Source organism: Patella vulgata, chromosome 6 (genome assembly GCF_932274485.2).
Source record: "Patella vulgata chromosome 6, xgPatVulg1.2, whole genome shotgun sequence".
Taxonomy (NCBI): domain Eukaryota; kingdom Metazoa; phylum Mollusca; class Gastropoda; family Patellidae; genus Patella; species Patella vulgata.
In genome coordinates, this window is record NC_065884.2 from 10051872 (window position 1) to 10078237 (window position 26366).

Sequence of the window (26366 nt, forward strand, 5' to 3'; positions counted from 1 at the left end):
TCATAAAAAATATAAATTTATGACAAAAATCTGTGTATGGTCCCAGGATTTACTAAAACGAAACATTGAAATTTACCAGCTGGCAGTATCTTATATAGTATTTATTTCTGCGAATGAAATTGAACTATGAAAAAATGAAATAGGATCTGTGTTTAATCAGATTATCACATGACTATATAGTGAGTAATCTACTGGATACTAACATTATATTTTGTTTATGAGAGAGAGAGAGAGAGAGAGAGAGAGAGAGAGAGAGAGAGTTTAATGTCCATAGGTCATTTCGGGACTAACATATGGTTTAATTTTATTTCAATAATTTGCTTGCGCATAGGGGTCTTTAGCAGTGGGAGGAAACCGGAGGACCCGGAGAAAACCCACGAGGTTGGACAGGCGACCCTACTCCTTGTCACGTACAACCGGGGATTCGAAACCACGCCAGTCGACTCAATGACAGACTTTATGATACAGCGCGCGCAGGCTAACCATTCAGCCATCTAACCCTCCATTGTTTATAAGGCATTTAGTGATAGGACTAACATTGAAAAAACACAACACAACTTTATGTTGTGCAACTATTAAAGTTGCTAGTGATTGTTATCCATAAAGTTGTGTTGTGTTTTTTCACTAACATTATATATAGCTTTACTTTAATTGAGGTCTGCATTGCTCGTGGGGGGAGGGATGGCCGAATGGTTAGCATGTGCGCACTGTATCATAAGGTCTGTCATTGAGTCAACTGGCATTGGTTTCAATTCCCCGGGAGTAGGGTCGCCTGTCCAACCTCAGGGGTTTTTCTCAGAGTTCTCCAGTTTCCTCCCACTGCCAAAGACCCCTATGCGCAAGCGAAGTATTGAAATAAAATTAACCATATGTTATTCCCAAAATGACCTAGTTTGTGTCGAGGGGGCGTTAAACCCCATTTTTCTCTCTCTCTCCGCGTTGCTCGAGTGGTGAGGCATTGACCTCTAGTCTAGAATGTGTCCCTGTTTTTGAATCCTCACATAGGCCTTAATTTAATTAAGGGGTCTCGATGATCAGGCAGTAAGGCACTGACCTTTAATCTAGAATGTGTCTAGTTTCGGATCCTCACATGGGTCGAGAAAAACCTGCAGGATTTTACAATCACGGTATCACATGGGTAGTGCTTGCAAAGGCTGACAAGAAGGTGTACGTGGTCGTTAGGATGTGACCCCAAAAAATGTGGCATGTACATTAAAAAAAACCCTCCAAAACACCTTATTAAATGGCCAAATTGTTGTAATCTATTTAAAATCGTAGCCATCTGATGATCTAGAGAGTTGATTATGATCTTGTCATGTCAATAAATGTCTAATTAATAATTTAAAGGAGCTAAGTTGCTAATATTTGGGATCTAGAAATTGACACAAATGGGTCGCAACATATATAATAATGTAATATGAATGTATATAAACTGATTTACATTCAATCATTTCTGTTTTCACTGTAATTTCTAATAAGTTATAATCGGCGAAATATGCCAGAAGTCTTAATCGAATGGTAATCTCTAGCATCTTGTTGTTCCAGTCTACACCGATAGTATTTTATGCGCATGCTCTCCAGACAAGAATATGTCGTCATCGTTTGACATGACTTGTGGAATATATCTAGCCTCGTTCTTCGAGTCCTTTGTTACACATGACGCTGAAACGCATTATGGTACATGATTCGTGTACCAATGGTAAAATGTTTATTTTGTCTTAAATATTGGATATCAGAAGCCCATCTTTTCCCGGTAAGATCACAACATCAATGTTGATTTAAATTGACAAATAATTTGTGTTTTCAATGTCGAAGACTCTGGATGATATTGAGTTACAGACTTTAAGGCCTAAAGAAAGATCTGTAGATTCTGCTCTTGAATAATGCCTGTTTAATTATATATAATCACATTTGTATTCTCGTTTCAGGTAACAAGTATTTTTTATTTTAATATTTACAAACAAGCCTATATTGCCTTCAACTGTGTCGCTCTATTAGCCGAAGTGAACTCTTTCTTCCTTCATTCAAGAAAACTCTTACAGATGTTACAATACCAATTTCAAGATTCCTTTTATAAAATTGTTTGTGTGATGAACTTGCTGACATTTTTCGTGTTCCGCGGAATTTCTCTTGTTTCCATTAGTCTCTCGATGATGTTTTGGCGAGACAGGGTGACGAAGGTTTATTATTATTCCCTATTTTCCTCCATGTTTTTTATGAACGTCATGAACCCCATTTTGTTCTGGCGTCTGCTGAAAAACGACTTTTTACGACCTTCGAAATCCAAGTCCGAATCAAAGTTGGCGTACGGAGAAAAAGAGACAGTTGTGATGAACGGAAATAATAACGTAGAACATGTTAATGATAAACATTTAAAATCAAATTAATATCTTGTTAAAATTGTTTTTAAATTTTCGTACTGCTGAGTGAAATGATGGATAACTGTAAGAGTTATGGCCCCTTTATGTTAATATTTGTTGTATTAAGGATTGTTATGAGTTGATTACCCCAAATAATATTGATTGAATGATGAATGTTCCAGAATTGAATTACAGCAATCCCACTGTGGATGAGAATCAAGAAATCACAAGAATTTCAGACGACAATATCGTAACCAATCATTGACGCAGAAAAAAGTTCTCCATATTTGATTAATCCAGCATACCACATTACCACTTCTGTTCTGTGTCACTCATTTGGAATTTCATCAATTTGGAATGTTCTGAACTTGCAATTGAACTCAGCGTTCAAATGGGAAATTTAAAAGGATATAACTCTTGTTAGAATATAATTTTATTTATCTCTGGCATCTCCAGTATATATAATTGAGGGCCCATTATCCAGTTGTATTTGTTAATATGGAGGTATCGGTCATCTCCAGTTTAATTGAGGCCCTATTATCCAGCATGAGCTTTCTACTTGTTTTGGAAGGTTGAAAGGGGCATAACTCCTGTTGAAATATAATTTGTATTTGTTAAGATGAAGGAGTCGGTCATCTCCAGACTCCAGTGTATATATATGTGGATCTATTATGCTGCCAAGCATCCTCCCCATTGAAAAGGGGCATAACTCTTGTTAAAATATAATTTGTATTTGTTAAGATGAAGATGTCGATCATCTCTATGTGGATCTATTATTCTGCCAAGCATCCTCCCTATTTGAAAGGCGCATAGCTCTTTGTTAAAGTATAATTTGTAAGGGGCATAACTCTTGTTTAAATAAAGTTTGTGCTTGTTAATCTGAGGACCTAATGTGATGTTTAGTACTAAACAGAGTTGTTTAATTTATTGTGCTGTTCGTAAAGCGCACGGTTGTTTTTAAAATAATTATTGTCTATAGTTCTCACCATCATTTCCAAATTTTCCAAAATATCTTTGCACAATCATAACTTCATTTTTTTATCATGATCAGTTGACATTTTGTTTTAATGTTTTAATTCAAGCAACAATATAACCACATTGTTTTTTTTTTCATATACATTAAATATACCAATGGTAATTTCGCTTTAATTTGTAGGGGTTGGGTGGCCAATTGGTTAACTCATGCATGCTGCATCACAAGGTCTGTCATTGAATCAAGTAGTGTAGTTTCGCTTCCCCGCTTGTCCAACCTTGTGCGTTTTCTCTGGGTCCTTCAGTTTACTCTCACTGCTAAAGACCCCTACGCGCAAGCAAATTATTAAAATAAAATTAAACCATTTGTTAGTCCCAAAATGACCTAGTTTATTTTTATGTGGACTGAACCTGACCTCTCTCTCTCTCTCTCTCTCTCTCTCTCTCACACATCACTGGCTCTAGTCAGGAAAACTTGAAACTAAAGTATTTTAAGAATACTGATGGCTCATTGGCTAAACACTTGAATCATTGCACAAATTGTTGCTCTTGGCCAATGAAAACGCTGCATTCTTAAATAATATCCAATTGCTTAAAACATCAAAGCCTGCCCATGATAAAAAAAATCTTATTTAACAGAAAAGATTTACATGTAGCTTATCTAGATTCATGTCGCACTTTAAAGCAGTTAAAAGAGAGAGTTATACTATTAGCTTTGCTCTTCCAGTAGATCAGTTATCCTATTAGCCTTGCTTATCAAGTACAATTTAGCTGAACATACATTATATTCTATTACGTATATAGATGTCAATTTCTTGTATTATTAAATAGCTTGCCGAAGTTTACAAACTTAGATTTGTCAGATATCGCCATGACTTATTTTTACTTTACATTTTTATTCTGGGGATTTTTTTTTTCCTCCCCATTTTTGTATGGTGCCAACAGTTATAAAATTTTAAATGTTATTTTAAAGATAGAATTGAATTAACTATAAAAGAGGAATAATTTTGTAATGTAGGCTTTGTTAGAAAATTTATCTAGACTAAATTTTACTTTGACTATAAATTTATATTTTGGAGTGTTTTTCCTCCCTTATCCTACACCAACAATATGATTACATCAATTTTAGCTTGTAATTTAAAGATTTAATTAGAAAATATAAAAAATAAGTTATTTTTGAAGATTACAATGTTGAAAGTGAGATATTGTTTAAACTGACTATATTTGCTCTGTTCTGATTTTTAATGTTACAGATAGGGCCTAGGCCTGTATAAGTTTATCCTACACAAACAATATGATGTCATCCATTTTAAATTTTTATTTAAAGATTTAATTAGAAAGTATGAAAAAAGAATTATTTTTGAAGATTACAATGTTGAAAGTTAGATATTATTGTTTTTAAGGTTCTATATTTGCTATGTTCAGATTTTGAATGTTACAGATAGGCTTGTATAAGCTTATATATTTTTTATGAAAAAATAAAAGTGCAAATATAGGGTTTTTTAGAGAATATTTTCTCTGTTCAGATTTTTTAACACTGGGACAGGTACATATATATTTTATGAAAAAGTAAATATTTTTGAAACAGTCTATATTTGTATCTGACTGAACAAAAAATATTTTATATATTATTTAATGAATATCTTTGAAATGTATATGAGAGTTGTCTTTCCTTAATAATTATTGCAATGTTTTATTATAAATAATCCTTCCCACACCTCAAATTAAGTTTTATAATTATGAAATGTATCGAATGGGCACCAAAAATTGGATCATTCTTTACTTCGGTGCAACTTTCATAATGTTTGTACTGCAATAATAATATTTTGCACATTATATCGGAGCATTGGTGGCTCAGTTTGTTAGACACTGATTGGCTAACGTGGTGGCCGAGAAAGTTCCATGGGATTTACCAGCTTGGAGCCACAACTGAGGGCCTAGCAAGGAACATTACAGCATCAAGTTGTTTGGATGGTATGAAAAAAAAACCCTTGACAGTTTAAGAAATAAGAATAGGCCGTAGCACCACTGTCCAGGCAAAATTTCTCTGAAAGTACACTGCATGGTTTATGCCTATCCTTATTAGCCCAGTTGCAGCAGAAAAGTAGGATGTTAAACCCCATTTCATTTCATTTCGCATTTTATATCATATGAATTAAACCGGTATGTTTGGAACAGTAAAAAGTTCAAGTTGAAGCCAAATAAACAGTGTGCCAGCACAGGTAGTTTGGGGGAGTTTCCCACCGATATACATATGGTTACAGACCAATGTAAAATCAAAGTTCGACTAATTTTTTGGGCGGACCACTATATAAATCATTTACCGTATCTATTTGCTAAATCATTGAATACCAAATAGAACATTTCCATCCAATTTTATAATTTCAACCCCTCCAGTTATTTATTGATTTTTTTATTTTAATCCATGTTTCTTGTCACTGTGCTATGATTTTTATACTTGTCTTTTATCTAATTCGAAATTGTTACTTTTAATGTGAACTTGCTACTTTTAATCTGAAATTTGCTTTTTTTAATCTGAAATTTGCTTTTTTTAATCTGAAATTTGTTAATTTTAATCTGAAATCTGCAGCTTTTAATCTGAAATTTGCTACTTTTAATCTGAAATTTGCTTCTTTTAATCTGAAATTTGCTTCTTTTAATATGAAATTTGCTACTTTAAATCTGAAATTCGTCATGATTCCATCTTGTTACTGTTAATCCATTAAGTGCGTAGGTCATTATATAACGTCCTGGGCAACTGCCATTCACTGTGTGTAGGGTGTAATATAACGCCTTGGAGGTATTTTCCCCAACCTATTCTTAGAACATAGTTCATCACTTGGGGGAATCACTTGGGAATTCCCCCATGATCGCAGGATGTGTAGGACGTTACATTACATCCTGGACAACTGCCATTCACTGTGTGTAGGGCGTAATATAACGCCTTGGAGGTATTTTCCCCAACCTATTCTTAGAACATAGTACATAGTTCTTTGTCACTTCGTCAAATTAATTACACAATAGGGGGTAGTTAACGTTTTAAAAATGTCATGTTTAACGGGTTAATCAGAATTTGCTATGATTATTGACAAATTGGTACAGACATGTGAATTCACATACCATAAATAAAAACATGAACTATGAATTTAATTTGCAAAGTGTCCATGTGTTATGCACATTTTGAAGTGGAAGCCCTTTTATGACCCCATCTAGTTATTTCTTTTATCAGACTTTGCTATGATTTATTCCAGTAACATGGTAGTTGAGTCTTGAAATTGTCTCCACTTTGACTACAACTGGGGTGGGGTGGGGCTTGGGTGCTCTAGTGGTTTAACGTGTGTCTGTCATTGAGTCAACTGGCGTGGTTTTGATTCCCCGGTTGTACGTGACAAGGAGTAGAGTTGCCTGTCCAACCTCGTGGGTTTTCTCCGGGTCCTCCGGTTTCCTCACACTGCTAAAGACCCCTACGCGCAAGCGAATTATTGAAATAAAATTGAACCATGACCAATTTTGTGTATAGTAGATTTTCAGATGTGGTTCCCCATTGTCAGTTCCCCGTTTTATTTCATTTGCGTTGAAAGAATAAATAGTTAATGTTGATTGTTACAGTTTCATTTTTTTTAAAAAAGCAACAGAATTCTTGCTATTCAGGGTGGTAGAATTTAAACTTCTAGATATATTTTATGAACCTCTGTTATATACAGTTATTTTTATTTTTCACCAAGACTTTTATAGTTTTACTGAAAATTAATTTTTTAAAAGTAGATCATTGTAATTTTTTTTAGTTTTAATTTTTCTAGTTTTATTTTATTTAGAATTGAGATGCAAATGATAAAAACAGAGACTATTTAATTGTATCTGTAAATAAATAAATATATGCTTGCAACACATTTGATTTCACTGTATAATTAAAGCCCAATTGGGTTTCACTTTAACCGAAAATGTTAAGTTTGAAGTTGCCGATACTGATTGTGCATTATTCAGAAAATAAAAACTGTTTTACAGCTAAAATTTACTGAAATTGATTGTTTAAATTTCAATTAAGAAAACAAAATCAAAATAATCTCCTGGCTTGAATTCAATCAATCCAAAAAAAAAAAGAGGCCCATCAAAAGAATTTAGATATTTTTCTATTCATCATCTCATTGTAAATACTGAATGCAGCAGAACTATTTTTATAGTATTCTGGTTTGCAAGGGATTAAAAATCCCTTTAACAGCAACTTTGTCTGCAAAATCCAATAGATTCATATAAGATTGCTTATTGTCAATCAAAAACACAAAATACCACATTATTTTTTATTATCAAATCAAATGTTTGATTGTAATACAATTTGTATTGTAATTCAGTCTGTATTGTTTGGTTGTATTGTAATGCAGTCTGTTTTTTAATATAGTCTGTGTTGTTATTCGGCCTGTATTGTAATTCAGACTGTATTGTAATTCAGACTGTATTGTTTGGTTGTAATACAGTCAGTATTGTAATACACAAGCCTGGAAATAAGGCACCTGTCACAGACAATGTCAGGCACGGATTCAGGCTTTTTCAGGCACTAAACCTCTGGTGCCTGTCATTTTGTCCGGCACTGATTTATCTTTTTTATTGATATTATTAATACATGTCCGGCACTAAGTTGAAAATGTCAGGTACTTTTTCATTAGTGCCTGACATTTTGTCAGGTACATGTAAAACCGTTTTTCCAGGCCTGGTAATACAGTCTGCATTGTTTGTAATCCAGTCTGAATTGTTTGTAATACAGTCTGTACTGTTTGTAATACAGTCTGAATTGTTTGTAGTACAGTCTGCATTGTTTGTAGTACAGTCTGCACTGTTTGTAATACAATCTGAATTGTTTGTAATACAGTCTGTACTGTTTGTTATATAGTCTGCATTGTTTGTAATACAATGTGCATGGTTTGTAATACAGTCTGCATTGTTTGTAATACAGTCAGTATTGTTTGTTTGTAATTGTGAATAATATAACCAGGGTAGTTCTTGTTTTTGATAAATTTATATAGTTATAATTATTGACAACCATTTCAAAATAATCGAAATCCAGACTTCTGTCTATTCGTCTGCTGGTCATAGAATAATTTTCAAATTTCTGATTTGATTTTGAAGTTACATTAGCAATGTTTGAAATTTGACCGCAAGCTAAATTTCCAAAAAATCTGTGAATCTCTTTTGAGATATACACGTACCGGTATTAAGTTTCAAGTTATGGGCTGTGCAAACTTTTTAGTGGTTTTTAAGATGTTTGATAAACATCTGTCAAAATTACCCAGCTTTATGTCAGTTCAAGTTTAGTTTCAATATGATTTTATTGAAAATTAGGTGGGTTGGATGGCCGAATGGTTAAGCGGGCTTGCGCTGTATCATAAGGTCTGTCATTGAGTCAACTGGCATGGTTTCAATTCCCCGGTTGTACGTGACAAGGAGTAGGGTCGCCTGTCCAACCTCGTGGGTTTTCTCCGGTTTTCTCCCACTGCTAAAGAAAGACCCCTACGCACAAGCGAATTATTGAAATAAAATTGAACCATGTTAGTCCCGAAATGAAATGACGTAGTTTGTGTCGAGTGGACATTAAACCCCATTTCTCTCTCTCTATTGAGCACTTTGATGTGACCCAGGGAGCAGTAATTTCAGTTAGTTTAAGACTGTACAGGTGCTAACGGGTTACCTAGAAACTGGGCTGGCCAGTTTCTATTATATATATTTTTATCTCTTTATCTCTAGTCAGTAAATAGATAGTATTAGTGATATCTACAGCTTTATTATATTTTATAGATGTTATAGTGGGTGGAGCCAGGACTCAGACCAATTGGGAAATTACTTTCTTGGCTTTGAAGCACACACAGGTATGCAAAGACAATTCTTTGCTCGCGGCTTCGCTTAGTGGAGTATAAATCAACCTTTATAGATACCAAAGTTACCCTGTCTGTCTACAAGTAATTCTGCTTGGGAACGGACACGAAGCTAATTGACCTAACATTTTAATTTCTAAATCAACAATTTTAGTTGAAAACACTAAGCATACTTCAAGGATTTATAGAAGTATTTATTCTGCTTCCATTTAATAAAATCGAAATTGTATATTTTATTTACTCTTTGTGTTTATAAAGGATGTAAAACGGATTAGAACGACATTACAAAATAGTTTACTGGCAGAGATCTTTTCTCAGATAGCTATTCTGTGTGCATAATGCCTGCTATAGAGATGGAGCCAGGATTCAGACCACTTTGGAAAAATTGTTGAGAAACTAATTTTCTTATGAAAAGCTAATGAATAGCAATGAAGCAATTATGTCCTACAATATATCAAATTAGATCTTTGTATTTATAGCTCCCCTATCCATTGTATTTGGGGGTTGGTGGTCGAGTCAAAAGGTCTGCCATAGAGCATGGACCTCATGCATAGAGCAAGTTAATTACTGAAATTATTTATAAATAATCTAACATCCTTCTACCATTATCAGCATTACTAATTAACTTGTCTAATATAACACAAGCTATGATTTTATGGATACACAATTACTCAGTATATTAGTATTTCAACAAGAACACTTGTATTTATCACGGAAATGCTATTAATTTCTGTAACCGCCAAAATATTAACCATTACCACAGTAGTACACACTGATAGAACAGTTGGAAGGTCAATTTCATTTGTTGAAATTACACATGATTTAAAAGATTTTGCTACTTTTTTTAGCGATTTAAAAGATTTTGCTACTTTTTTTTAGCGAGATCGAACACAATGTTACTGTTTTAGCCTTCTACTAGTCCTTACTGGATGAAATGCAGTTGTCTCCCCTTGTAGCAATGATCTGTTAAAAGTAGTTAAATTTGCCTGTGATATAAGTAGGCCTTGCTATCTGTGTATTATATTATATTTTTTTTTATGTTTTGCACTTTGCAGTAAACTTATCATTTTTATGTTTTTCTCTTTGCAATAAATTTATATTTTATGTTTTGCGCTTTGCAGTAAATTTTTAGGGCATTATATAGGCATTTAACATCCAAAAAAATCTGTGACCTCTGTAGGGTCCTTTAATGTGTATTAAAACACAATTTGATAATTTTGTGCCACTCTCTCTCCCTCCTGCTGTAATTTACTCGTCTTTAAGCCCAGGGATATAATATAAATACATATAAACTGTGCAGTTTTATATTATCTCCCTTGAAACACTTGGCTGCCGTTTAGCTTTCTTTTTTTCTTTGCTCAAATATATATATATAGCTCGCCTCCTGTTTTGCTATTGATCTGTTGCCATGGAAATAAAAGCTGTATTTTTATATATGATTTAATTGTATAATTTGTATTAATAAATAGACAGAAATAAGATATGGCTTTTATATGTTGTTATTGACTAAAATTTGATAGCTTATATGTCACATTGTAAAATGTTGTCAGAATCAAAAAAATCCAACAAACAACTGTGTCAGTATTTAACCTTATTTTACTTGGCCCCTAGCGCACTTCATACTTTGTCCCTACTACATTTGATACCAACATATGATCTGGCCCCTACTACAGTAGAAACTAGCATTTGATGAGGTGATACTTTATCCCTACTACACTTTAGACTAGCATTTGATGGTGTGATACCGGCTCCTACTAAACTTGATACCAGCATTTGATGGTGTGATACTAGGCCCAAACTAAACTTGATACCAGTATTTGATTGTGTGATACCTGGCCCCAACTACACATGATACCAACATTTGATTTGCTGATTCTTTGTCGGTACTACACTCGATAGTCGATACCATCATTGTGATATCAGGTCCCAAAAACCAGAGGCGTAGCCGTGAAATATATATTGAGGGGGGTCCGCAACCCTAACCCTTAACCTATTTTTTAAAACCCCTAAAAAATATAAACAAACATCATGTGGTCATGCTGTCTACCAAGACACCGCGTGCAAAAGCATTATGGTTACGTTTCTGGCTGAGCGGGCGATAAATAGTTGGTTTAGGCGGTTATGTTTTTGGGTACATACATGTGATTCTCTCTAATAAATGGCAGAAAAACATTAACAAAATATTACTGACAGGCTAACTAGACACAATTTTATGGAACACAGGTACTTTTCACTTCACACATGTTTCCAGGATGATTATCTCTGTGTTTTATTTTAGCAGTATAAACCATATTGGGATATGTACAGGTTTTATACAGATAGAATCTTAACTAATCCTAATAATTGTTGTAAATAAATAGGAGTTGGGGCCTACTATGTAAATTTTTTTGGGGGGTCCAACTCAAGTATATTCAGACCCCCCATTTGGGGGGGTCGGACCCACCCATGTGTGACGCCCAAGCCAACAACACTTGATACCAGTCTTGGGGTTGGATGGCCGAATGGTTAACATGTTCACATTGTCATAAGGTCTGTCATTGAGTCAACTGGCAGAATTTCGATTCCCTGGTTGTACGTGACAAGGAGTAGGGTCGCCTGTCCAACCTCGTGGGTTTTCTCCATGTTCTCCGGTTTCCTCCCACTGCTAAAGACCCCTATGCGCAAGCAATATTGAAAAAAATTGAACTATATGTTAGTCCCAAAATGACCTAGTTTGTGTCGAGTGGAAGTTAAACCCCATTTCTCTCTCTCCAATACCTGGATTACATGGGGTGACAGCTGGTCCCTACTACACTTGATACCAGTATTTGATCTAGTGATACTTGGCTCCTACTACACTTGATACCAACATCTGATCTGGACCCTACCAACTTTCTACTAGCATTTAATCTGGCGATGCCTGGTCCTTACTAAACTTGATATCAGTATTTGTTGGGGTGATATCTGGCCCCTACTACACTTGATACTAGGATTTGATAGGATGATACCAGATCCCTACTATACATGATACCACCAATTGATCTGGTGATACTTGGCCCCTACTAACTTGATACTAAGATTTGATTTAGTAATACCTGGCCCCTACTTTGTCCTCACTACAATTGATACCAGCATTTGATGGGGTGATACCTGGCCCCTAATACACTTGATACTAGCATTTATTAAGGATGATACCTGACCCTTACTACACTTCATACCAACATTTGATGGCATTGTACCAGATTCCTATTATACTTGATAACACCAACTGATCTGGTGATACCTGGCCCCACTACACTTGACATTAGGATTTGACCTAGTGATACAATATGATGGTGTGATACCTGGCCCCTACTACTCTTATTACTAGCATTTGTTAAGGATGATACCTGACCCCTACTACACTTGATACCAGTATTTGATGATGTGATATCTGACCCTACACTTGATACCAACATTTGATCGTGTGATACCTCCCCAGTGTGAATCATCGATAATAACTAAAGACTGGAACTAGCCCTGAAACTATTTATTTCCAGAAAACATTAAACACCATACGGAGAACCAGGCCCGTAACCAGAGGGGGGCAAGGGGGGGGGGGCAATGCCCCCCGAGAAAATGTTTTGCCCCCCCCTCCCCGAAAAAAAATTGCTGACCATAGCTCTAAAATATCTACTGTAGACTGTGCCAGGTGTGCCCCCCCCCCCTAAAAACTTCACTGCCCCTCCGAAGATAGCGAGCTGGCAACCGGCCTGCGGAGAACAGCACATCCGACAAGAAGGGTAACTGACTTGTAGACGGAATGAAACCTAGAATGCTTTGTCAATGTACATATCCGTATTGATAATAAAATGATATCTTAGGAATTAACAATATACACCAAGTTTACTACAAATAATAACAATTAAAGAGGAATGATTAAATATAAAAGACATTACGGTAAAATAAAACAATAAGATAATAATTAAAATCATTAATGTGTCAGCTGTCAACTGTCTGTCAGTAGATTATCAGCTTATCGTCTAATTAATAATGAAGGATTAATAGAAACATAAAAAAATAATAGAAATGTTTAATTGAATGAATGAATACTGAACGAATGAAATATTGAAAGATTGGAAGAATGAAATACAGACAATTTACAATTTTATCACCATTATAATATCACCATTACCCATTTGTTAAAAGGTCAATTATAAATATATTTTTGTGAATAAAACTGACCAAAAGTTATATGCAACTATCCGATATAGTTTTGCTATTTTATGTACATTCACTAACCCTAGTGGGGGTTGTATGGCCGAATGGTTAGCACGTTCGCGCTGTATCATAAGGTCTGTCATTGAGTCAACTGGCGTGGTTTCGATTCCCCGGTTGTACGTGATATGGAGTAGGGTTGCCTGTCCAACCTCATGGATTTTCTCCGGGTCCTGCAGTTTCTTGCCATTGCTAAAAACCCCTACGCGCAAGCAAATTATTGAAGTAAAATTGAACCATGTGTTAATCCCGAAATGACCTAGTTTGTGTCGAGTGGGCGTTAAACCCCATCTCTCTCTCTCTCCTCACACACACACACACACTAACCCTAAACATTAGATATTCAGGTAAAACAAACACCCCTCTCTCTGTCTCTCTCTCTAAACATTAGATATGCAGGTAAAACAAACCTTGCGAACATCTTCACATCATAAATAATTATAATAGCATAAAACACAATAAAAAGGTAAAAACAGATAAAATCCTGTCTGTTTACTGAGCACGGGACATAAATAAGGTAATCATGCGAGAACAATATAAATGTCCTTACAGCAACACCACAGAAGATGAATTACAAGTGTCCAAATATTTAACCCATTTCGCTCCAATTATTGTTTAACAAGATTGTCTATAATACACAATCAGATGACGAAACTAATAGATTGGAACAATATATCATGTCTTTTAAGTGAATGGTTATTTTGGGACGATCGTTTTGGGTAAAATTTTGGAATATATTTAGACAAGTAATCAAGGGACATTAATTTTGACAACTCAAGAAATATGACAACCATGTAAAAAATATGTATGCATTGTTATAATGTCAATGTTTGGCCATTCTTACAACCAATATTGTTTACAAGGCATTTTGTAATTATTTTGTCTGTGTCAGGCTTGATTTGTCCACCATACAGCAATTTCTTGACTTAAATCACTTCAAATACACCTGTATAAGCATTTCACTGAAGACTTATTTTTAGCCACCTGTGTTGCCCAGTCGTGGCTATTCCATTCACTCCCGCCACTTATTCGGTTTACATGGTTCTGCTAAAAAAAGGATCTTGGAGAGAGCTTCATCAACTTGGAAGTTTATCTTTAGACTTATAAGACGATCACAGAAGAACATTTAGCAGTAAGATTACTTATGTTTCATAAATAATATTAATAAGTCGGTGGGGTAGGTCTAATTTTAATATTCATAATGATCGCCGCCATTTTGTAAGACAAGATAGTATAACAGACATGTTGAACTAAATGTAAAGTGGAATAGGTCATGTAGAGAGTGCTAGTAATATTGCATCCCAGGGGCGTAGCGAGAGAGGGCGGGAAGAGGGCGCTGTTGTTATCCTCGGACGCAAGTGTTAAGAGTTGCACAATCATGTTTCTCTGGGTTCTGGTCTATAGTACCCGTTTATTAATGTCCTAGCCTTTTATTTTTACGCTTCTGCTAAAAGTATGAAATTATATGCTTGTTATAACTTTTATTCGAAACAATTATTAAATATATTTAATTTTATTTCCCTTTTCCGCACAATTAAACAAAATTTCGTAAAATAGACCTATAGTGGGAGCTACACACAGGACGCGGAGTACCCGTGTTACGCCATTGTTACAGCTGGATATGTAAGTGGTCGCCAAACAATTGGGTAAACATAACAAAAGATAAAATAAATAAAATGAAAGTTAGTTTAAAATTTTAATCCATCATATTAAAATAACCCGAACTTTCAGAATTAAAAAGAGGACAGTTCTTAACGCCATTAATCTGGCAACCAGGGCCGTACCTAGCTCAGAGCAATGAGGGGGGCGGGAAGTGTTCTCAGGGGGTTCTGTAAAATTGACAGACAACGTATACCTATTGTTTTTATGGTCCAAAAAGTTTTCACGGGGGGGGGGGACTTTTTGCAGCCCCCCCCCCCCCTAGTTACGGGTCTGCTGGCAACATAGATTCCTCCCCGACCCTCTTCCTCTCCCCTGCCCCCATCTCACTCACACACTGTACACGCACACCCAAAGACATACAATAAATAAGTTACCATAATTTTATCCCCAAATCTCTAAAGTATTGGACAGAAGACTTGTTAAACACCACCTCGTGTCTATAATAATAGTTGTAAAATGTTCAAGACAAAACGCTAATCGCTTCTCACTTTATTAAAAGCTTCTTAAAGAAATACTTTATTTAAATTACATCTAGAAACTCATTATTTTCACGTTCAACACGTGCATGTCAAGCCGGCCAAACATTTCACAAACCATTCATTACTTTTGTTTCTCTGTGTTTGTAATCCTACACTAACCCTTGATTAAAGACGCACGCGCGACTTTTTACTTGTTAATCCATTCGCCATTACTATGGCACTGTTTACAAAAACATAGTACGTGCATGCTACAAACGGTTATATCCGTTCATCTGAAATTATCTGTCAGTTTAAAATTGAATTATTAACACCGGCGCTCGACGGATATTGTATCTTGTAAAGGTTCGTTATTTTTATTAATTCTGAATTTTGAATCAAAATGAAAACGAAATTGATTTTAACGTCCGGGTGGGGGGGGGGGCATCGGATGAAATACGATCGTCATTTAATGACTTATTTTAGAATTGGAGAGGCGAGACTGAGTCTCGATTAACAAATAACATTGCTATGATAATAAACAATCTATGTCAAAACTTCAAACAGTGAAAACGTGGCTCAGAATAAAGTAATTTGAATGAAATTTTCCATATATTCATTTTTTTTGGTTATCTTTTTTTGAAATATTATAGCACGAACGCCCAGCTCTTTATCTAAATCTTACATAATGCATTTTAAACTCCAATTGATATCCTTCAAGGTAGAGGGTATTATATTTGTATCCAATGACAAGACTGATGGTCTGAGAAAGACAATATGTAGTTGTTCGGATGGGACGAAAAACTGATGTCGCGTATACACATTGGCGTGCACGTAAAAGAACCCTTGACGGCTGGAATATGAAATAAGGATAAGTTGTAGCACCGCTGTCCAAAATTCCCGCATAGCACACTGCATGGCGTATGTCCGTCTTTATTATTCCAGTCAGTGCAGAAAAGTAGTACGTTAAACCCCATTGCATGTCATTTATTTTAGCTATCCTTCTCATCTCTTATGGTGGTGGTCATTGTGTCATACTGGGTGTTTCTGTTGGCTTTTTATTTCGGAAGGGACGCGTTATGTTTTGTTACTGGTACGGGCGAGTTAGTGGTGGGATGTTTGTTTGTAATTGTTATTGTGTTATGACGTGTTAATTTCATTTTTTTTTTTAAATTGTTATTTGACCATTTGTTATTTTCATTTGTTTTTATAACTGTTATTTTCATTTGTTTTTATAATTGTTATTTTCATTGATTGTTAGCTATTTGTTATTTTCATTTGCTATATTTGTTATTGTTGCTTAGCTATTTCCTTTTGCTATAATTGTTATTGCTGCTTCGCTATTTCCATTTGCTATAAATGTTATTGCCATCTGCTATACAAGCCATTGTCATTTGCTATAAATGTTATTGCCATTTGCTATCAATGTTATTACCATCAGCTATAAATGGTTATTGTTGCTTATATTAATTATCTATTTATATGTTTGTTATTTTTAGAATATAAAGACATAAAGAAGAGATCAAGAACAATGCCGTTGTCTGTTTTATGTAAATTAATCGTGATTGTGTGTAAGTCATATACTATTCATATCATAATATACACCCATTAATCACAGTCAACCAATAAAGATGCATTATACAAGAGCTACATCTGCTGATTGCAGGTCTTTCTTTGTGCCTTAAAGATACTTTCCCAGAAAAGTATTTATAGGGTGGTTATTTCCAATAAAAGTATGTCAAATTTGGTATATATGGAAAATATAGATACCCAATCTGACTAGAAAAAATACTGGATTACCCGATAAACGCCCATGCGGCAAGCACTGGACAAAATTGTCAGGGTATCACTAACTGGCAACCCGACTGTTAGCTGCCAGCTTAAGTGAGGGAGCGGTTGTTATTTCTTGATCAAATGGTTAGGCGGTTTTGGGAACAGTTTTACTTTGAATATATTTTTCGTCCAAATATATCATCAAATCACAAAGTTTGTACGCGAGAATGTATCTTTAAGTGTTATATGAATTATAAATTAGATATTTACTAACTTGCCAAGACCATAATCAGCTCTCTGTGCCATCGGATGCTGTTGATTATCAACGGATTTAAACACGGTTGGCCGTCAATGGGTATCGGACACGGGTCCTAATTTTGTTCGTGCCAACCGAACGACTATACGCTCCCCCCTCTTAGGCCGATGAAAACCAAGTCAAAAAGGACTCACACCATGTTCATAACATTGGTCTGAACTAAAACAAACTCCCAAGTGTCATTTACCCTTCTATTTTCTTTTAGTAAATATTTTGCTCTTTTGGCGGTATTATTACTTTTAACATGCGCACGTCTTCATTAGCCCTATGGAGCCGACCAGTAGGACGTAAAACCCCATTTCTTTTAATTTCATTTTTAACATGCCCTCATTTTTATAAGCTCAGGTTTTTGGTGGATGACACTGACACTGACTGCCCACCACACCCATTGAATCCGAATTTGTTTGCTTTAAAATTTAAACTGATCTTCTTTCTTTCTAGGTATGACCAAGATGGTCTCCAGCCAATTTTACTGCCCAAGAGCCAGCGGATTCTTCGCCGATCCCATTGATTGCTCCAAATTTTACAGGTGTTTAGCAGGTCGTCCTGTACACATGCCGTGCCCCACGGGAACGCTATGGGACCAGAATATCGTCACATGTAATCATGCTGTCGATGTTGAGTGTTTTTCAGCCCATTCTTGCCCGGATCCGGATGGTCTTTTTCCTATATCAAGTGATTGCGGGCGATTTTTGAATTGTCACAAGGGCATTCCACGTGTCTCCAAGTGTCCGGAGGGACTCCATTTTAATGCGGATGTTCTCATATGTGATTATCCCATGGAGGCCAATTGTAAATCGTTTTAATAAAATGATAAACAAAATTGGAAAAAATGTAGTTTTTTTTATGCAGTGCATAATCGAGTGGTAGTGATGTGGTTGGATCGTGGGACGCCTGTTATGAACAGTATTAGCTATATAGTTCTACAGTTTCACCGGCTGAGGCGGTAATATCCTCGATAACTTACTCTAAAATGTGTCTATTTGATAAAACCAACTTCAAGTTTGGTCAAAGGTCACGAGATGTAAACAGGGTTAGCGCTAATCCCATCCATAACCCTAACCTACAATCTCGCCAACAATCATGTGCCCTAAACCCAGCGACCTTGACGAAAATTGTGCTGGTCTTAACAAATAGAATTAGCCCTAAAATGTCCCAGCTACCTTGTGTTCGAATGGAGATTATTAAGGCTCGAGTGATCGAGATTAACAGGGAGTGGAGGCTATTGAGGGCTGGGTAGGGGTGGACGTCTAGGGGTAAAGCACATCTCGGGTATTTACTTTAAACATGCATTATGCAAGAGCAAAATCTGCTTATTACAAGTCTTTCTTTAGGCCTGAAATGTTATCTAAATTATCAATTAGACATTAATTAACTTATTCAGACCATAATAAACTCTCGATGTCAAGGCTAGCCTTCGATGTTGGCTGGATTAGATTCCTATATGCCGCTAACGGCTATTGACAATTAAATCAGAAAAAGTGGATAATCGAGACTATGCTGTTTATATTAATGATTTTAGTAATGATGACCGAGACTATGCAAAAATTTCACCCGCTTCTTTCTCGGCTCATAGTGGATCAATTTGACTGAAATTTTCAGCAAATTACCTTTAAACTATCTAGTTTTTAACTATTATAGCGAGAACTGCCATCTCTTTATCTTATCTCCCATAATGTATCTTTAAATAAATTAAGGTTTTTGAGAAATGAAATGGAATGAGGTTTAATGTCCTACTATCATGCATCATAGGGTTAATGCAGAGGGGAATACGCCATGGAAAGTGTTAATAAATATTTTAATTCCTTTTATCAACTTCAAAGAGAGAAGTTTTGTCGGAAAAGTGGCATTTCCGCATTCTTTTCGTCGAATTCCATCTGTCAAGGGTTCTTTTACGTGCACGCCAACGTGGCAACCGAAGGAATACAGGCTGTTCCTTGTCAGCCCCAAGGGGGGTTGGATGGCCGAATGTTTAGCACGCGCGCGCTGTATCATACGGTCTGTCATTGAGTCAACTGGTGGGGTTTCGATTCCCCCGTTGTACGTGACAAGGAGTAGGGTCGCCTGTCCAACTTCGTGGATTTTCTCCCACTGCCAAAGACCCCTACGCGCAAGCGAATTATTGAAATAAAATTGAATCATGTGTTAGTCCCGAAATGACCTAGTCTGTGTCGAGTGGACGTTAAACCCCATTTCCCTCTCTCTCTTTTGTCAGCCCCACTCGCCCTACACCTTTTAAAAGGGGACAACGAGGACTAATTTCAACGGAATCAAACCCTAGCAACCGGGACAAACACAAACCGAAAAAAAAAAACACACTAGATCAGTCTAATAGAATGCATTATCCTGGTCAAAATCGATGAAACTTAGCTGTTTTCAATTTGGTAAAGGATGATTAAAAAAAACTAACAAACCTTGCATCAAATGAAAAGAGGAAAAATTGAGTAAAAAAACATAAAAAAAATAAAGCCCGAAAAAGCAAACAAAAACCACAGTGTAGAGGAAGGGAGACAACTATAGGATAAAAAATTTGAAAGAAGGACTAAGACTAGTAATTATTTCCCCTTATTTCATGTAGTGCGAGTTATAAATAGACAATTTTTCCCTTAATTTTTTTCTCCCCTCTTCCTGCATTTTTGGGTTGACTTTTTGGTCTAGAATTGGAGAAAAGGGATCAAATTTGCAATTTCATAGCAGTTTTGGGTAATACTGATGATATTACAGCGGAGGGATAGGGGGTGTAAAGTGTCTTTCAGCAGAGCAATCATTGTGTCGGAAGTGAGATTTTCACCCCTGTCAACTTCGAATCCGTGTAGCAAAAAATCTAAACGGTCAACCCCCTACAAAATTATGATGAGGAGATTGCCAAATGTTGTCCTCATTGTGCCTATAAAGAGTGGAACCAACGGAATGTTGAGCAAAAAGCTACAGCCTGTGATGTTACAGTCATTTAACATTGCAGTCAATGGGCAAATAATTGCTAGTCTGAGTCCAGAAATTTAAATTGGCATTTTTATTCTCCCCTGAAACCGAAAGACTGGTTGATGTTTAACATCAGTTACCACAGTAGTGATATCACAGACGGAACAATAGGACGTTAAACCTCATTTCACTTCATTCCATTTCTTTGACATTCAAACTAGAAACCGGTTGATTTTCATCCAATATAATGAAAACTAAATAATGTCATTATACACCAAAAACACTTTTCTTAAATCTTTAATTTTTATTTTATGGACAAATTATATTGCACCACATTTCATTGTACAATCATTATATATATATGGCTATGAAATAAAAAAAATATATAAATATGTTGATAAATGCGAACTAAGGAATTTATTATTTAGAATACCTATGGGGCTAGTTCTATAAGATTAAATTGGAATTTCGTTTCGAGTATATGGACATACATAATTTTTGTTGTTTTTGAAATTAAAATAAGAAATTCGACACATTGGTTGGATTTCCATGAATGGTTTCGTAAATCCCATGGTACCACTGAAATTTCTCTTGTAGTGAGTCCGTTCAATGTTACAGTGAAATTCGTCCCTTAGTCTTTGGAGGATCTATTGCGCCACATAAATAGAATACCTTTGGGAACAGCAATGGGGTAAGCACGTGACTGGCGGGACTAGAGCCTGAATGCTGAAGCCTCTAGAAAATAAATTCAATACCAAGATAGGCCAGATGATGCAGAATCGATGACCGGTTTGAGCACTGCGGTGTATGTCTGTAGGATAAAGCGATCTTATTTGACGCTACACTGTCAAAGTTTTCCCGTATGCCTGCAAATCGACATGTATTGCCGTTTCTGATATTATTGTTAATACTAATACATCTATCGCAAATAATTTCTTCTTTGGCTGGTGATGATCATTATATATTCACCAAAAAATCTCTAAAATTAAAAAAGTGACCCTCTTTGAATTACATCGTTAAGAGGACTCTGCCTTGAAAATACATTTAGAATAAATAATAAATAATTAATAATCAAAGTTATCCAAGTTATTTCTTATCGCCGTAGCGATCGTCGTTGTCGTAGCGATCGTCGTTGTCGTAACGGTCATCGTTGTCGTAACGATCATCGTTGTCGTAACGATCGTCGTTATTGTTGTCGTAACGGTCATCGTTATCGTAACGATCATCGTTGTCGTAACGATCATCGTTATCGTAATGGTCATCGTTATCGTAACGGTCATCGTTGTCGTAACGGTCCTCATCTTCATAACGACCATCGTTGTTGTAAACAGTCGACTTTTGTTTAGCATATTCAGCGTAGTCATTAGAATTATCAATAGAGCTATATTGTCGTGGTTGTTTTGTTGGGTGGACCGTGGGTTCTTTGTGGATAGTTGGCTGCTTGTGGAATGTAATTGGTCGTTTGTAGATTACGGTTTGTTTGCGTCGCCTGTATTCAGCATAGTCTCCTGAATTATCTATAGGGTTATAATTCTTAGGTTCCTTGTGGACTTTCGTATAGACTGGTCGTTCAACTGGTTTGTAGACTGGTCGTTCATCTGGGGTGTAGACGGGATGTTCAACTGGGTGCTCAACTGGGGTGTAGACTGGGTGTTTAACGACAGGTTTGTGGACTTTAATTACAGCGATCTCTTTACCTTCACAATATACATTTTTAGGGTAATCACAGAAACCTTTACCAGGAGCAACAGCATTAAACACCAGACCAGCTGGACAAGCTTGAACGTAGGGGATATTCTTGAAACAATTCACGAACTTGTTACAGAATCTGGGGTTAGGGAAGAGACCGTATGGATGTGGACAACTGACGCCGCTGTAACACGTGACAAATTCTTTACTATTACATTGCTGGACGTTCCTATCGAAAAGGGTTCCCTTAGCACATCTGGTACGAACCAACCCAGATGGGGAACATTGGAAGAAAGCGCCACAGTCGTTGGGATCTTCGTAGAGTCCGTATTTATATAACGGACAAGGATTAGCAACCATCACCTTTTCGGGCTTGTATGAAATGTGGTGGAAAAAACGCTTAAAGGTAGGTCTGTACTGTGGGCGACCAATGCTGCTACCATAATAACGTCTTTTGTCATCGTCATCATCATCATCATCATCTGTAAGGAGAAATACATATAAATGATTTTAACGTCCACACAACACAACGCAAGCAGGCAGTTAGGCCCAATACATGGTATATATTTAGTTCGTCAATTCGCATGCGCGTACAGCGATCTTTAGCAATGAACTGAAGCCTGATATACGATGACATGTGAGGGCACAAAACTAGATCTTGGCCAATCTGGAAAATATCTTTCTAGGGTTAGGGTTAGGTTTACAAGTTACATGTCAAACGTACAAATTGAAGCTGGATTGTGGGTAAAACCACTCTGAAGGGTTAGGGTTAGAATTGTGGTATAAACATGGAAAGATATTTTCCAGATCGGCCGAGATGCAGTATCGTGCCATATGAGGAGGTGCACTTCCTTACGCATCGATACTTCCGGTGTGGGCAAATGAAAGCCCTGCGATTACACGTCGAAACACCCCCATGCTCTGTAAACAAACGTCTTAATCAAGGGCACCATTTTCAAGAATAACTGATACATATAGGCAAATGTAGACTTTTGGACCCTACACAATAAAAAGTCTTACCAAAATGCATATATCTATCCAAACTGTATTCAGATTCGTCAATCAAAACAGAAGTTCCCATTAATGTCTCCTGATTTAACGCCACCAACATGTATTTCACTTTGAAAATCAGCCGGGGTCTGAATGATAATTCGTTAATATCCACGAATGTCCATGTCATAAATGATACGGGAAATGCGGGGGGGGGGCACCTTCAAGTACCCTTGGCGGTTGGAATTAGAACTAAGCGCCTCTGTTCGGGCAAAATATTCCCCATAACACACTGCATGGGGTGTACCGGTCTACATTGGTTAGTGCTAAATGATAAGACCAGCTCAATTTTTCGTCATAGGTCATGAGATGTAAACAGGGCTAGCGCTAAGCCCAACCCTAACCCTAACCCTGGACCTAGCCCCAATGCTACAATCTCGCCAGCAATCATGTGCCTTAACCTTTTTTTACATCTATGAGACCTTGACAAAAATTGAGCTGGCCTTAACAAATAAATTTAGCCGTCTACATTAGACCGGTTGGTGTGGAACAATAGGACGTTAGACATCATTCATTTCCTCATCCAAACTCATAAAGCGGCCATGTTTCTAAGCTTAAAACATTTCAACTCACCTCTCGCTTGAACAGCGGTGATGACCAACGCCAGGCCTAGCATCAACAGCAGTCGCATTTTCATCAGTTCGCCCATTTTATATCTTCTAACTTTACCCTGCTTTGTTTAAAATAGAATACACAGAGAAATGAGGTTTAACGATGAAAACTAGTCCATTTTGGGACTAACATATGGTACAATTCGCATGCGCGTAGGGATCTTTAGCAGTCGGGGGAAACCGGAGAAAGCCCCCCCCCCCCAGGCAATATTATTCCTTGTCTCTTGTCACTTTCAAGTATGGAGCCAAAACTATGTACATATGGAATGCACGTGATAAACATGCCGTAGACACACATCGTTTTATATCTTTTACGTTTGGGGAACCGCGGTAGCTCAGGGAGTTAGCCGTAGGCTCGCTAGGTCATTTCGGGCCTAACATATGGTTCTATTTTATTTCAATAAGGGGTCTTTAGCATGGCATTAAACCGGGGGACCCGGAGAAAAAGCTCAAGGTTGAACAGGCGACCCTACTCCATGCCACACATACAACCGGGGAATCGAAATCAATGACAGACCTTATGGTGCAACGCGCACGCGCTAACCATTCGGTCATCCAACCTCCGTTTGCTATAATATATAGTTAAAAAAAATTGACAATGCAAAATGAATATATTGAACATTTCATTCAAATTACTTTATCCTGAGCCAAGTTATCACTGTTTGTAGTTTTGCCAAGATGTGTACATTGATTGTTTATTATCGTAACCAAGGTACCGTGTACACATTAATTAATTATTATCGTAACCAAGGTAACGTGTACGTAAAGACACACCTGACATTTGCTATTTGGAATAAGATGTCCGGAAAGGGATAAAAGTAATATCTGTGATCGGAGGGTTATACGTTTTACGAACTATGTACAAATATTATAAATTACTAACTATTTAAAGATATTATAAAATACGGACTATTTAAAAATATCATCAAATACGAACTATGCAAAAATATCATCAAATACGAACTATGCAAAAATATCATAAGATTCGAACTATGCCAAAATATCATCAAATACGAACTATGCAAAAATATCATAAGATTCGAACTATGCAAAAATATCCTAAAATACGAACTATCTAAAATATCCTAAAATACGAACTATCTAAAATATCCTAAAACACGAACTATCTAAAATATCCTAAAATACTATGTAAAAATACCATAATCAACGAACTATATAAATTATACGTAAAAATATCATAAAATTCGAACTATATGTAAAGATATTAATTAATTTCTTGTTTTTCAGAATTAAAGAATGCAAAAATATCATCAAATACGAACTATGCAAAAATATCATAAGATTCGAACTATGCCAAAATATCATCAAATACGAACTATGCAAAAATATCATAAGATTCGAACTATGCAAAAATATCCTAAAATACGAACTATCTAAAATATCCTAAAACACGAACTATCTAAAATATCCTAAAACACGAACTATCTAAAATATCCTAAAATACTATGTAAAAAAAACCATAATCAACGAACTATATAAATTATACGTAAAAATATCATAAAATTCGAACTATATGTAAAGATATTAATTAATTTCTTGTTTTTCAGAATTAAAGAATGGTTGAAATTTAAACCAGCGAACAATATTCTTAATAACAATAATTATGGACCTTACCGTCAAGCCAAGTGAATAGTTCTAGTAAATCTGTCAATGCTCCTGGCCCAAGATGAAGCTGTTTATAGAATTAAGCTGCTTTTATACCGAATTGAAAGAGACAAGATTTATGGCTGAATTATGATTTATGAAAACATAACTATTAAAATTAAACTAATTTATATAATTTTCTTTCCTGATAATTTCTAACCCTCCTCACGTGTTGTAACAACATTTTAAAAAGTGGGAATATTAAATTGTCTATTAATTTTTGATGATTTATGGTATTTCACTTAATGTGACTTCGACAATCGTCACTTAACAATTTTTTTTTCTTTTCCGATTCCTACTAATTTGACTTTACTTTTAACTATGCGGACATTTTAAAAGCAGATTGTGTGCCGCCATGTTTATGAGATATAAAAAATTCTAGTGAGAGAGGGGGAGGGGGGGGGCGGTTATATTTTTAAGGTTCATGAATTTCATAACCCACCGGGCTCGTTAGTAGCAACATGGTACACAACAAACTTACAGCCTTGATACTAGCATCGATTACGGGCCTTATGATTTACAACGTATGGGTTAGACTACTTAATCCCTATAATACAGTGATTCTCAACCAGTGTGCCGCGAAATTTTGAACGGCTCACTAAGAAAATGCGAAAAACCACTTGATCCCAATTGCGTATTCTCTGGTGTCTACTGGTATAGTTCATAGCTGTGTTTTTTCTTTATTTAGTTTGAGTCATTCTAGGTGCCCATGACTAGTCTGTGTCTACGGCTGTATGCCGTCTATGACTTGCCATGTTTTTATTTTGCAAAATTCAAATATTTTTCATGTA

The 26366-nt window shown here is 36.1% G+C and overlaps 1 protein-coding gene and 1 long non-coding RNA gene across 2 annotated transcripts in view; both read left to right on the forward strand.

Annotated features, from left to right (window-relative positions):
• The window catches only part of LOC126825164 (TLC domain-containing protein 2), a 28458-nt gene extending 17783 nt beyond the window's left edge, over positions 1–10675 (forward strand). The window contains exon 4 of the mRNA XM_050554671.2: positions 1929–10675. Coding sequence (XP_050410628.1) covers positions 1929–2387 — 459 coding nt within the window. The 3' untranslated portion in view covers positions 2388–10675. The remainder of the gene's footprint in view (positions 1–1928) is intronic.
• Positions 10676–15811: 5136 nt separating this feature from the next.
• Positions 15812–18313, forward strand: LOC126825176 (uncharacterized). The gene is made up of 3 exons (XR_007681826.2): positions 15812–15915; positions 17049–17120; positions 18080–18313. It is a non-coding gene; the product is annotated as an uncharacterized LOC126825176 (long non-coding RNA).
• Positions 18314–26366: the final 8053 nt, after the last annotated feature.